This window comes from Falco biarmicus, chromosome 11, assembly GCF_023638135.1.
Source record: "Falco biarmicus isolate bFalBia1 chromosome 11, bFalBia1.pri, whole genome shotgun sequence".
Taxonomy (NCBI): domain Eukaryota; kingdom Metazoa; phylum Chordata; class Aves; order Falconiformes; family Falconidae; genus Falco; species Falco biarmicus.
In genome coordinates, this window is record NC_079298.1 from 30,588,413 (window position 1) to 30,602,585 (window position 14,173).

The 14,173-nt window shown below is 54.2% G+C and overlaps 1 protein-coding gene across 1 annotated transcript; it reads left to right on the top strand.

The window, feature by feature from the left end:
- The first annotated feature begins 6,659 nt into the window (after positions 1-6,659).
- GLUL (glutamate-ammonia ligase) lies at positions 6,660-12,917 on the top strand. Its single transcript, XM_056356092.1, has 7 exons — positions 6,660-6,805; positions 7,991-8,181; positions 9,409-9,570; positions 9,835-9,981; positions 10,420-10,547; positions 10,728-10,927; positions 11,882-12,917. The coding sequence occupies exons 2-7, from the start codon at positions 8,016-8,018 to the stop codon at positions 12,198-12,200; spliced, it is 1,122 nt and encodes a 373-aa protein (XP_056212067.1). The 5' UTR covers positions 6,660-6,805; positions 7,991-8,015; the 3' UTR covers positions 12,201-12,917.
- The last annotated feature ends 1,256 nt before the right edge of the window (positions 12,918-14,173 follow it).

The following is a 14,173-nucleotide window of genomic DNA, read 5'->3' on the forward strand; positions in this document are numbered from 1 at the left end:
CTCCCCTTCCTTCAGTCACAGCCCGGGCACATTGGCTGGTCACTATGCCAAAAACCCAAACTGACATGGGGAAGGGGCAGCCGTGAGCCACAAAACATCTGCTTGTTGTAGTGGTGCCAGGCAGAGCTGCAGGAAGGAGTTAGGGTAGACCCTGGGGAGGAGTAGCTCCGATCACAAATTCATCAGGATTTATGCCCCTAAGCCCCAAGAGATGAGAGGAGGGGTTAGGGATGAGCTGGTATAGTGGCTGTCTCACACATGAAAAACTCAAAAAGTCCTCAGAGAAAGGTTGCAATTGTCAAAAAAAATATATAAAAAAAAAGAATTTTCAGTTGACAACTGAGCAGATGCCCGGTGAGAGCCTCAGAGGTTGCCGTAGCCCTGCTGGTGCCCGTCAGGCTCCGGGCTGACCTTGGCAGGACTTTGCCGGTTTCTGCCAGGGAAGGGCCAAGGTTGTGAACAGGAACAGGCTGACACAGTTACTGTGGGAGTGCACAGGGCCATTTCCATGGAGCTTCTCCCCAACAGGAGACCCCCAGGAGGTCTGGCAGGATGGAGCTCCACTCAGCGGGGCCGCAGCTCCCCGGGCTTTGCTCGGTGCATGCATGGACTCATCTCCTCTGTTCATCTTGCTGCAACAGCTCCTTGAAAAAGGAGTTCATGTGAGCTGTGTGGCTACTAAGGAAAAAAAAAAAACCAAACCAAAACCCACAACTTAAAAAAATAGAGGTTTAAAAAAACAGGTGGAAACGTGAGCACAGCCCAGATTTAGAAGAGGGCTTGGAGAGGAGCGCAGAGTGGCTGGACTCTTTGTACAAAGATAAGGGCAGGGCTGCAACACCAAACACGTCAGAAGGGCTTTCCTCCCCCTCTGTTCGAGCCCAAATTACCCATGTCCTCTGCCCCCCTGCTCCTGGGGTGGCCGTGGGGATGGGGCTGGCCTTCTTACCCAATATAAGCTGGCACAGCTTGCCGTGGTGGCGAAGTCCAAGGCTGCCCGACGGTGGGGTCAGCCCCTCTGCCTGCGGCTGCTGGGCGCTCACAGCCTCCCCAGGCAGCCCAACCTGCCCCTTGCCATGCCATGGGGGGGGCGTGGGGTGTGGGGGTGTCCCCTCCTCCCACCTGCAGTCGGTACCCACCCACCCATGACAACCCTGAACACCCTGGCATTACTTTTGATCTCAGGTGATGGTGTACAGCCCCTGCAAGCTGGGAAGCTCGAGCATGAGGGAGCAGTGCTGGTACTTTGCTGCACAAGCCTGCTCTCCCTCTAGCGTAACTGTCACACACCCAGAGTGAGCTTCTGGGGGAAGATCTGGGGTTTTTTTCTGTCCGATACAGCCTCAGCCTGTTCTCATATAAACAGTTCAGGACACGTCAAAGACTGTCAGCCATGGGTATGATCCTTTGGGACCCACAGCACCTTAAAACTGGAGTTGTCTGAGGTCTCAGGTATGGCAGTTCAGCTTGAAATATTAATTCCTTTCTTGAACATATTAGGATCATTTTTTTTATACCTGAGTGTCATGCTCGATCTCCTGGGTTTGTAAAACTTGTTTGCTCAGCCAGGACATTTCTGGTATATCCTTATGTTAATTAGAAGTATTTTTGAGCCTATTGCCATCTGTCTTGTAGTTTCTTTGTTTGGGACTGACCGTGAAGGCTGGGCTCTGACCTGTTACACCTGACAGCCCCTGCAGCAGGCTCTGTTTGCTTGCCTCTTCTCCAGCTAAAACAAAATCACTTGTGTAACCTTGTACAAGTGTCCGGGTCTGTTGGCTTCACCAGTCCAGCTTAAGCACGTGTTGTGGCAGAATGGGGATCTAATTCAGCCATAAGAGACAACAGCACTTTGGAGTTACCTTTTATAAGTTCCAATGTTGGGCCTGGATCCCACCATTTAATCCACTTGGGCAGCGCTTTGAGGATTTCTGCACTCTCACTTACGGAGCTGTGAAGTGTTTTAGGCTGAAATTAATCTGCCAGCCACAGCGAACGCGGCCCTGACCTAGCTGGGAGTGCGTTTAGCAGCATGAACAGTGCTAATAAAAAAAAAAAAAGACAAAAAAACCCCAAAAAACAACAAAACCAACCCTGCCAATGCACACTGTGACCAATTTCCAACTGCAGGGAAAGGCATGTGCTGAGCGCTCCCTGGGATATTCTCCACCCTTGTACAGAGCAAAGCGAGCCAAGCAATTTCTAGGTCTCAAATCCCGTCTGCCCCTGATGTTCTCATCTTCCAGCTTCCCCTGGCTGCTTTTGAAGGCAAGCACATGTTTCTCAGCAGCAGCCTGTGCTCGCTGAAGACACTCAGCCCCTGCGCCAGGTCTGCACACGCGCAGGGCAGAGCGGGTGACAGGTAGGTGCTGCCTGCCCGAGTCGCTGCCACACCTGCCTTCAGCTGGCACCAGCGATGCCCCTTCTGCCAAGAGCCCTCCCCGGGGGGAGCTGGCTGCTGGGGGACCAAAGTGGGCATGGGGCATGGCGACTGGCATGAAGGTGGCTGAGAAAGGGGTGAAGAGGGTGGTCCAGGCAAGTGGGGCTTTTGCACAAGGCTTTCCTGGCTGCTGTGGGCCAAGACCCCTCTTCCCCCAAATGCACGTGGGTGCCCATTGTAACTGAGCTGCATGAGGAGGGAGCTTTTTGCCATTTGCATGTGCCTCTGCATGTTCACTAATTTGCTTTCCTAAATTGCCCTTCTGTGCAGCCCAGGTAATCTGCTGTGCCTTCGAAAGCCCTCTGGTCACCAGCCCTTGGCTACCCTTGACCCTGGCAGCATCTTCAAAGGGAGCATGGGCCTGCTGCGGAGCGTGCAATGTTTGCTCACTTATCGGGCGAGCAGCTACCGCCTCCCTGCCTTGGGGGGTTTCATCAGCCTTCCACAGCCATCCAGGAGAGACCAGCCTGCCACTGCTGCTTGCACAAGGTCAGTCCCCCCCAGTGCAGATGTTTTCCCCGCCCCGTGGCCAGCTCCCTGTCCTCAGTCGGTTACTGCTGTCCCATTCTTACCTGTGCGGCTTGGTATTTAAGCGCTTGCTCGTCTTACTAAGGCATTAGGTTTATTTTTTCCAACCCTCAGTAATCACGGGTAACAGGGGCTGCATCTTCAGTTCCTCCAGCCCCATGAGCTACTCCGGAGCCCAGGTCCCAGTGGCGGTGGACATGCTGTGGTGGGTCCAAGCCGAGGCCGCTGTGGCCGGTGGTAGGCAGAGATGGAGGTGATGCAGCACCAGGACATCCAGCCTATGTCTGGACTTTGGGTGAAACACACTTTGGGTGCATTTCAGTTCCTTACATGGGACCTCGCAGCCCAAAGCACTTTCCTGGATGGGTCTGAAAATGGTATTTCTGAATTTGCAAGTGTCTTAATTGTTGGGCATGGGGAGAGGAGAGATGCTGAAGATGTCCCTGCCCATTGCAGGGCAGGGGTTGGACTAAGATGACCTTTCAAGGTCCCTTCCAACCCAAATTACTTTACAATTCTATCTATGCTCGTCCCTCCTCCCTCCCAGCTGTGTCGTTGATAGAGGCTGGGGCATTCTGGGTGCATCAGGTCTCCTCCCAGGATCTAACTGGTCATAACAAAATGGACCGTTCCTCCTCCCTGGATGTGCAACATCTGTTTTTAAAAAAGAAATAATTACTTTCTACTTCAGAATGTATTTTTGAGTGCTGGTGAAAGGCAAATGGGTACCGGGGCTTAGCGGACCAGATCTGCAGTCTGTTGGGTTGAAAGCCAGGGGGTGACCCGTCTGCCTGTAGACCAGCCAGTCTGCAGTCATGGGCCACCCATGCAGATGGCCCCAGGGTTTTGGGAAAGAGTCCCAGCACTCAGCACTGCCAGCGGCCGCCTGCCTCAGGGCCTGAGCCATGGGGAAGTTTCACATCATGCCTTTTTAACTCTTTAATTGCCCTTCCCTTTTTCTTTTTTCCCCTATGGGGGGAATTTCCACATTTCCAGGCATTCCTGAATTTACAAGGCTGCACTTAGAGGCAGTCCCTGCAGCCAGGCAGGGGTGCAACGTCCCTGTGCCCACAGCAAACTGCCCAGGGCAGCTGGGGGACACAGGTGGGCAGGGAGAGGTGACAGCAGCCCCAGCAAGGCACAGCAGAGAGGGAAGCCATGAACCCTCACTGCTTGGCTCCTGGCTGGGGCTGGAAAAAGAGATGGCAGGTGGTATCAGGCTGGGCACACATGCCCACTCTGGGATGCCTGACCATCCCAGACCTCTCCTGGAGAGACCAGGGACCTTGCTGTGTCCCTGCTGGGTTGGCATTGCTGCCTCGGAGGCAGAAGGCTGCAAAGTCCAGCCCAGACTGACCCTCCCAGCTCACCAGATGCTTTCCAACTCTGACAGTTCTCGCAGGATACAAACCGGGCCGGAGGGAAGTGCCGGGGCAGGCGAATAAAGGTGTTCCCACGAATTAATAGGAGGAAGAAAGAAAAACATGTGCCAGTTGGGATCTCGCCCCTGGAGCGAGGCATTGTCTCCAGCGGGCTGGCTGCGCATTTAGAGCGGGGCCCTTTGAAGGCTGATTTAAATCCACTCCTGGGACGTGTCACCTGTTGGCATCGTGCCTTCCCCAGCTCCCCGATGAGGTTTTTGTCTCGCTGAACGCCGGCGACAATACGGGTCACTGGAGCACGCAGCTGGGCGAAGGCACAGGCTGAGCCATGTTTCCCAAAAAAACCCCGGCGGCCTGCAACGGGAGGAGGGGAAGGGGAAGGCAGGCAGTAAACACGCTGTGGTGAGCCCTGCGAGGGGACGCTCCCCCCCCCCGCCCCTGCCGCCGGCTTCCCTGGCTGTGCGGCTGCAGCACCCGGTGCTTCTCTGCTGGCTCGTAAACATGTTGTGCAGGGTGAGGGCACAGGCAATGGGACTGCCGCCAAACCGGCCCCGGTGCAGGGAGCGACATCCCCCCGGCCCAGGCTGGGGGTCTCCCCCGGCAGGGGTTTGCTGGCCGGCACGTATTTATTGGATGCGGAGATGTTTACATTGCAAGCTGCCTTTGCTCCCTGCTTCCCTTCGGGGTTGTTTGGAGCTCAGCAGGTGAAAAGATGAGCTGCCCAACCCCACGGCTGGGTCGGCCTGAGGGTCACCCTACGCCGCGGGGTCTCCCATCTGTGAACACCCTGGGCTTGTCTGCAGCCAGCTCTGGTGGCCAAAGTTTCTGGGAAATTTACGGGTAGCAAGCACATTTCCAAGAGTTTGGAGCTATCAGAGCTGTCAGTGTCTTGATTAAACAAACCCTCTCACAAACCTAGCTGGGCACGGCTTTATGGTGCCCGTGGCTTGGCAGCTCCCCTTTATGGGAGCTATTTTGGGTCTCTCCTGGCCTGACTGGGTCTCTGCACCAGCTCCTGCCTCCTTTGCTTCAGCTGAGCTGTTCGATTCAGGTGACCACAGCTGAACTCGGTCTGAATATGAAATCCTGAGCTAATTTCTATGGGTAAAACACAGCATTTGTTTCTGCGTTGAAACCTTTGCTCTACAGGTAGGGTGCAGGAGCTGGGGTACCGGGGAAGGCAGGTTCTGCTACAAGGCTTTGGTGGCTCTGCCTTGCCCAAGCCATGTGAGGAGGTGAAAGGCACCTGAATTTCACCTCTGCTCTGGACAGCCTCAGGGGATTTTACAGCCGCTGCAAGGCAATGGTAAAGAATGAGCTGGCTTGTCCCCAGAGGGAGGGTGGGGACGGAGATCTTGAGATGGGCAATAAATAAAGGTGAGGCCTTAGCCAACACTTCACCTCCTCCTGGCTGAGGATCCAGCTCTCCCTGCCCACTGTTCCCCCAGGCTCTGGCTGCAAAGAGGCCGTGTCTTCAGCAGGGTGGCCGTGATGGTGGAGAGGGTCCAGCTTCTGGAAGGACAGCAGTTTTGGCAGGGGGCAGCCCAGGATCCTGTTGCCCCGAGGCAGGCATGTGGGTGGCATGTGCTTGGCCTGATACTGGTGTGTGCTTGGCGTGGTACCTGCATGTGTGTGCAGGCATGTCCACATGGGTGGCAGCCACAGAGGGCTGAACAGGAGCAGGGATGTGACAAGCAAGCGAGCTGCCGGGGTGGAAAAATACCAGGCAGTGCTTGCAGTTAGCTGGGTGCCCCTTGCCACCTGGGTGCCCCTGGAGTGGGTGCTCCCGCACCCACGGTGGGGCTGGGGAATTTCCCCTCCGTCGTGTGACAGTGACCGATCCTGTACCTCGGAGCAAGAGTCTCGGCTGCAAATCCAGGTGCTGGAGCTTGTTACCTGCTCCGAGGCACAAAGCGGGGCACTGAGCAGGCACTGCCCGTTCCCTGCACGCCCCCAACCCCCCCACAAACGTTTGCACCAAGGCAGAGCCGGGGGCCGGGGGGGGTGGGGGTGGTGGCTCCCGTTCCTCCCCCCCCTCCCCGCTGCCCTGTTTACCCAGGGCGGCTGATTTCCCTCCCTGCGAGTTATGCAAAGGAAGCCGCTAACGTAAACGCTGCGGAAAGCCCTGGACCCGCTCCCGCCGCCACTTCCCCAGAACTAGGCGAGATGAGGGGTTATTTTTTCGGGCTGGGAAGGTTGCAAAAGGACACCCCAGCCGCCCGCCCCCCGCCCCTCGGTGCGGGGCGAAACGGGGGGCTTCCCTGCTTTGCTGAACGGGAAGCGGCTGCAGGAGGTGGAGGAGGAGGAGGAAGGAGGCGGGGCGGTCCCTTGCCCCCCCGTCCTGCCCCCGCTGCCCAATCGGTGCGGCGGGGCCGGCGCTGCGGGGCCATAAAGCGGCGGCGGGCGCGGCCCCGGGAGCCGAGCGTGGGAGCTCCGGGCCCGCCGCCCAGCGCAGGTAACGGCCCCGGGGGGGTAGGGTAGGGTAGGGGGGCCCGGCCCGCTGCAGCCCCTCGGGCGGGGGGCAGCTCAGCCGTGGGCCGGGGCTCCCCGCACCTTCTAGGGGAAATTCCTGCTTCGCTTTTTTTTTTTTTTTTTTTTTTTTTATTTTTTCATTTTATTGTGGGCGGAGGGGGGCGGGGGGGAAGGCAGCTGGCGTTATCTCCTGAAAACAGATGCTCTTCCCAGTTTCTTTGAGTTTTTGTTGTTGGTTTTTTTTCTTCGCCAGGCGCTTTAGCTGCTTGCTTAAAACACGGTGCCTTCCTCCCTGCCAGGAGGTAGATGCACGCGTGGGTGATGCTTCTCGCAGCGGAGTGGGGCCGGTAGGGACCCCTCCGGCGCCATAGCGGGGGGGGGTGGGGGCTGGTCCAGCCAGCCCGCCCCGCCCCTGCAGGGGGCTATAGAGTGTTGGAGTGACTTTCGAAGACACTTCAAATTTCTAAATCGTTTGCGTTTCCAAGCTCCTGCAACGACGCGTGGGTCGCGGCTGCCGTGGTCTTGACACACGTGGGCTGGCTGTCGCTGGGAGCCCAGCTCCAGGCTGTGGGGGCTTGCGGGGATGCTGCGGGGGCCCGCAGCCCCTTCAAACCTTCCCCCCCCCCTCCCGGTGCCTGCAGGCTGCTGCCTGAGTTGCTCAGGGATTGCTTGCGCTGCCTGTTGCTGTTTTTCGGGCTGCCTCCAGCCCCACACAGGGCTTGTGTAACTTCAGAGCAGCTGATCTGAGAAGGCAGCTGGGGCTGGCAAGCCCTCCTCGCTGGAGCAAGTATATTAAGAAAGCCCCAGCTAAGCTTCCCTGTGCATTAGCCTTGCTCCGGAGCAGTGGGGAGTGTGGAGGTGAAAAGTTCACGCAGGGCTGAGAAGCACTTTTGAAAGCTGTGGCTTGGTGGAAAACACCTAAGTTATTGGCAGGAGTTTGGGTATTAATGGGACGCTTTGAAAGCATCGCTCCTTGAGCCGGGCTTTCCTAGCTGCGTCTGCCTGAGCTGCTGCATTTTCTGCCTGCACGGTGGCATGAGACTGCTGGAGATGGCAGCCAGCCCCATGGCTGGGCTGGCCTGTGCTCCTCCATGGCTGGGGGGTGAAAAATCTGGGAGTGTGGGGAAAGGTTCACGGTTGGAGCTGGTTTTTTATATCCTCCCTGCAGGAACCCCCTCGTCCGATCTGCAGCCATGGCCACCTCGGCGAGCTCCCACCTGAGCAAAGCCATCAAGCACATGTACATGAAGCTGCCACAGGGGGAGAAGGTCCAAGCCATGTACATCTGGATCGATGGGACAGGGGAGCACCTCCGCTGCAAAACCCGCACGCTGGACCACGAGCCCAAGAGCCTTGAAGGTGAGAGGGCAGGTGCAGGATTCACAGGCCCTCGCCGGGTGGAAAAAGCAGCTGTGCTTGGCTGCTCGGGAGAAAGGATGTCATTCCTCCCTTTTCATGGCAGGAGGATGGTATCTGGGGAAGACATTGCTCCTCACCTCCTCCCAGTTACCTCTTTCCCCAAATACTCCAGGGGAAGCTTCCCAGCTCTCCAGATGTGGAGTCTCAGTGAGATGCTGGGGGTGAGGAGCCAGCCCCTGGCACTGCCCCCGCTGCGGAGGGGGCTGTTGGCAGGGGCTGGGGGCTGTTGGCAGGGGCTTGGTGGCCCATTGACGCTCAAGGGCTCAAGTTTTGGCCGGAAGTAGTTTGGCAGAAGAAAGTGGAGGGGAAAGAATGGAGCTATCCGGTGTAATTAAGAGCTTGTGTCCCTCAGAACAAACAGTCCCAGCTTACACAATAATAGCATTAGGATTTTCCCCAGGTTGCCATGGTGCTGGCTGGAGACAGTTATGAAATGAAAATACTGTGTGTGACTGAGCAGAATTATCTTTTTTTTTTTCCTGTTTTTTCCCCCCTTCCCCTTTTCCCTCGAAGGGAGTGGTTGGCACAGCTCCTCTAGAATCTCAGTGTTTCCCATCCCCCACGTTTCCCCCAGGATATGGAGGAGATAACATTGCCCCATTTGAGTTTGCTGTTTCGCTTTGACCTGGAGGGCAGTGCACAGCCAGGAGGGGTGGGTGAGGGGGCCACGCTGGCCGTACTCCTCCTCCATGTGAGGCTTCATCTAGACGTGATTTGCTTTCCCACCTTCTCTAGGCCATGCAACGTGGATAAGAGTATTTTTATGGCTCCCCTCATTCCTATAGCTTGAAGATGCCTCGTGCTGTGCCTTCTCCCAGCTTGCCCAGTCTGCAAGGAGACTGGGTGCTCTGCTTGTCCCTGTGGTTGTTGCGACATGGGAAACATCCTCAGTGCTGCTCATTTCACTTGGGCTTGGCCAGCAGCCCAGCTCCTTGTGTTTCCCAGGGTGGCTGGGGAGTTGCACTCCCCTGTTTTTTGCTTTGTTTTGGGGTTTTTTTTGGCTTCCCCCATTTGGAACAAAAATCAGCTGAGCTGGGATTAAACCTATTGTAGGGCTGTTGTCTATAAGCATTTTCACCTCTGTAGTGCTGGAGGGTGGCAGGGCACCCATCCTCCTGGTGACTGGGGACACTGGGTCACTGTGGCTCATTCCTCTCTCCACTCCAGATCTCCCCGAGTGGAATTTTGATGGCTCCAGCACCTTCCAGGCTGAAGGCTCCAACAGCGACATGTACCTGCGACCTGCTGCCATGTTTCGGGACCCTTTTCGCAAGGATCCCAATAAACTAGTTCTCTGTGAGGTCTTCAAATACAACCGCCAGTCTGCAGGTGAATAGACCTCCTGGTGGAGGTGGTGTTCTGGGGAGGGGAAGGGGAGACCTGTCCAAGTGCTGTTCATGTCCTTAGCATCACGCATGACACAAAAATAATCCCTGCCCTGACAGTAAAAGGCAAACAGTGTGCTGGTGATGGAGAAAAGGCTGGTCCTGGGATTCTTCACCAGCACTGCTGGGACTCGAACTGTACATAAAGTGGGAATGGGCAATGGAGGTGGAGATGCTAATAAGCCTCTTGTTGCTTTTTCCCTTCTAGAGACAAATCTCCGACACACCTGCAGGCGGATTATGGATATGGTGTCCAACCAGCACCCCTGGTTTGGGATGGAGCAAGAGTACACTCTTCTGGGGACAGATGGACATCCATTTGGCTGGCCTTCCAACGGCTTCCCTGGACCCCAAGGTAACCTTTCAGGAGTCTGCACCTGACCAGCCCAGGAGCATTTGAACTGTAATCTGTGTGATGCAGCTTACGTGCTTCAGGCAAGCTGAAAGATTCGAGGTGTTTCTAGAACGGAGGGTGAACAACAGCAAGCAGGATATTGGCAAAAACTAGCCCGTGAGATTAAGATTGTTCCAATCCAGATTTGCTGCTTGGTTTGTTAATCTGCCGGTGACTTAAACCGTGCCCGGTATGACGGAGCACGAGCCCAGACTCTGAGGGACTTGCTGTCCATCAGTGCTTTGCTAGTGCTTCCATGAAAACCAGTTTAGATGGCTTTTCCACACATCCCAAGCCTTTTGAGAGTTCTTTCCTGTGTGTGGTTGGCCTTCACTGAATTTAAGCTTTTTTCCTTCCGGAAACTCATGTTCCCCTTGCTATTTGCATGTGCTGTTCCAGGTCCGTACTACTGCGGTGTAGGGGCAGACAAAGCCTATGGCAGAGACATTGTGGAAGCCCACTACCGAGCGTGCCTTTATGCTGGTGTGAAAATCGGAGGAACCAATGCAGAAGTGATGCCAGCCCAGGTAAGTTGTTTTAGGTGCCTCATGGAATGAGATAGTACAGAAAAATCTCGGGCAGCCAGAGCTGTTGCTGCCTGCTCCGAGTCGTGTAGTTTTTACCAACAGTCAGAGAGTAAGGGGGTGGGAAGTGCTTCACAGCGAGTGTTTCTGCACCACTAAACTGGTGATGACTCCTCCTTGTAGTGGGAGTTCCAGGTGGGACCATGTGAAGGGATCGAGATGGGGGATCACCTCTGGATTGCACGCTTCATCCTCCATCGGGTGTGTGAAGACTTCGGTGTCATTGTGTCCTTCGATCCCAAACCCATCCCTGGGAACTGGAACGGTGCTGGCTGTCACACCAACTTCAGCACCAAGAACATGAGGGAAGACGGAGGTCTCAAGTAAGTTGTTTGAGATGGGCAAGTAGCATCTGTTTACTAGGCAGCAGGCTGGGCTTGGTTGGTAGCAGCAAGCTTTTTGCACAGCTTTGGACAGCTTGGGAGATTTCACTCTGGTGCTTGGTGTTGTCTGAGCCTTTCTTCTGGATTCTTTTTCTTTTTTTTTTTTTTTAAATAATGATACATTCCTGTCTTGGTCCTGGGTGGGAAATTCAGCTGGTGGCACAGCTCCATCAGTGCTGACAGAAGCATGGGTAGCCAGGATGCAGCTATTTGTAACAGGCTGTTCAGCTCTTGATCTGCTAGTGCTGCAAACAAACTCAGCACAGATTATCCTTTTTTTTTTTTTTTTTTTTTAATAAAACTATGATGAGAGACCATTTGCTTCTGTCTAGGCCAGGGTGTGGAAGCAAATGCCATGTTTTCTTCTGGAAATGTAAAACCTGAGTTCCCATAAGGGACTGCTGTGCCGATTGCAGGCAGGGACCTTACAGCACTGGGGTGCAGATCCCTAGGAAGGTTTTCCTCCTGGCACCTGTGTTTTCTTGCCTTAATCTTAGCGATGGCCCGAGATAACGAGCCAACCTGTGAACATGTGAGCTTCCTGCATAGAAACTTGTGTGTTGAGCAGGTTCCCCAGCAGCAGTGCGCCTGTGGGGTTTGGCCATGGGTTGCACTGGTGGTGTCTCACACACAGCACTCCTGAGGAACTCTGTGGGATTTGGCCATGGGGATCCTTTACAGAGAACCAGCCTGGGTCAGCAGTAGGAGTGGAGAGAAGCCTTGTATTGAGGCGATCGAGAAAAGTGGGTTGTAGGACATAAGGCTTCATCACAAAGTAGCTTGGGGACAGTGATGAAACTCTTGTCGCTTTGAAGCAACAGTCGAGAGTGGCTCAGTTCATGCCATCCATCAGATGCTCACTGTGTCTTCCCCTCTTCCTTGCTCCCTTCGCAGGCACATTGAAGAGGCCATCGAGAAGCTGAGCAAGCGTCACCAGTACCACATCCGTGCCTATGACCCCAAAGGGGGGCTGGACAATGCCAGGCGCCTGACGGGTTTCCACGAGACATCCAACATCCACGAGTTCTCCGCTGGTGTGGCCAACCGCGGCGCCAGCATCCGCATCCCCAGGAACGTGGGCCATGAGAAGAAGGGCTACTTTGAGGACCGCCGGCCCTCCGCCAACTGTGATCCTTACGCTGTGACAGAGGCCCTCGTTCGCACGTGTCTCCTCAACGAAACTGGAGATGAGCCTTTTGAGTACAAGAACTAAGCAGACTGCGCCCACAGACACCACCTGCCCCCCCCCCCAGCTTCCCACCCCCCTAAACTTTCCTTCTAGATGTAATCCCGAGGGTACAAGATAACACGTTTTGTGTCTCAGTAACTCTTGTTGTCTTGAGGTGGGGAGGAGGGCAAATCTAGTTTTATCCATGTCTGTTTGTCATTGACCCTTCAGAAGACAAGAGGAGGAGAGGGTGTTAGAGAACTTTTAACCACTGTTTTTGGTTTTGGTTTTTTTTTTTTTTTTTTTTTTTTTGGTCTAATTCATGTGTACATCTGATGGGATCCAGTGGCTTCCAGGGACAGACTGCACACACAAAAAGCCAGTAGGCAAGTGGAAAGCTTAGAAACTATAGCTGACTTCCCCAAGAGTCAAATTTGGGGTGTTAGCCCCACTGCTGGCTCTCTGCAGACTAATGGTCCTCTAAGATTGGTGGCCTTCTGCGGGGAAGGGAAGACTGGAGCTATGGTGGAGCCCCATGTGCCTGTACGGTGTGAAGGGGAGATCTCCAGCCACTGGCCACTCTGAGGTTTCTGGGAATTTTCTGGCATTGAGCTCAGCGTAGGAGCATTGAGAACTCCTGGTTCTGTCACTGGAGGTCAGCTGGTCTCTGGTTCATAACACAGAGTGAAGTAGTATTTTTCTATTTAAATATAAAAACAACAAAAAAATTATATATGAAAGTGGTTGTTTGTTTGTTTGTTTGTTTTTTTAAAAAGAAGAGATACGATGTTCCAATGACTCACCCAGCTAGAGCAGGCAGAGCTCCCGAGGATGCTGGCAGAGGGCCTCCAGGTGGGACTGAGGGTGATCTTGGAGGGCTCAGTGGAGGAGACTGGGATGAGATTTGTTGCAGCGTGGATTTTGCAGGAGGCAGTTCCCAGACCTGGGAAACCCGCAGAAGCATTTATTGCTGGAACTTGAACAGCTGTGACATGCTCCTGAGTGTGTCGATCCATGGGAGGAAGGTGTCCTGAGCTAAGAGTTGACCGGTCAACTTACCCGTGTTCTGGACGGAGCTGTGGGTGTGTTACCTTTCCAGCGGGGTTAGCATGTCACTAAAGCAGGGCTTTTGATAAAGGAAGAAAAAAAAAAAAGTGATTTAGATTATTTTTTTTCCAGAATATTCTTAGTTTATAAAACTGAATGGTTTTACAGAGACCGTTTGTCACTGTTGTGTCCTGGCTCTTGGGCTGCCTGCCATCCAGTGGTGATGGGGGCTAGGAGAAGGGAGAGGCCACCGGTCCCTCCCAGATCACACTGGGGTGACTCAAACATTCTGGGATTTTACACTTGGGTATCTTAGATGGTGCCAGTGATACTCCGTTGCATTTGGACTTCTTCCGAATAGTTTTTTTTAATAATAAAAAAAAGAGAGAAAAAAGAACGAAACCTTAATTTTAGCTTCTGCCTCCTTTCTCGGAGTCACCCTGGCAGCTGCTTTGGTCTGTGTGTTGCCTTTGCCATTTGAAGGGAATTTGACCTTGCTGGTGGGTAGGCTTTGGCTTTTCATTTGTGGGGTGGGTTTTTTGGGGTAGGGGTCTTGCAGTCCATGTGTGCTCTCCAGAAAAAGAGGGTTTGTAGGTGGCTGTTGATCCTCTGGTGGTCCAGCTGTGACCGGAATGGCGTTTTCTTGGTATGGGAAAGGGACTGGGCTTGTGAGTGGCCATAGGGAGGGTTATGGGGTAAGTACAGGTGTTTGTGCATCTCCCTGCCTCCTTCACATGAGTTCTGCAGGACGTAGAGAGCCACAGAAAACAAAATCCCAGCAAACTTCATGAAAAAAGGGTCTTTGTGAAAGAGGACCCTTTCCCACTCTCCCTATGGAGAAAATGCTGCTCACCCACCTTTGGTATATACATTTAGAAAAGTACGCAAGGTAGTAGAAATGTATCATGTTGTTGCCCACGGTCCTTTATTTAGCTTGTGGTGCTGTTTCCCAGCTCCTAGAGAGGTACGTT

Excerpts from the sequence above, each read along its gene's own strand:
- GLUL (XM_056356092.1), top strand. The coding sequence starts at position 8,016 with ATGGCCACCTCGGCGAGCTCCCACCTGAGCAAAGCCATCAAGCACATG. Across the intron at positions 8,182-9,408 it reads CGAGCCCAAGAGCCTTGAAG|ATCTCCCCGAGTGGAATTTT; the intron begins GTGAGAGGGCAG and ends TCTCCACTCCAG. Across the intron at positions 10,928-11,881 it reads AGGGAAGACGGAGGTCTCAA|GCACATTGAAGAGGCCATCG; the intron begins GTAAGTTGTTTG and ends CTCCCTTCGCAG.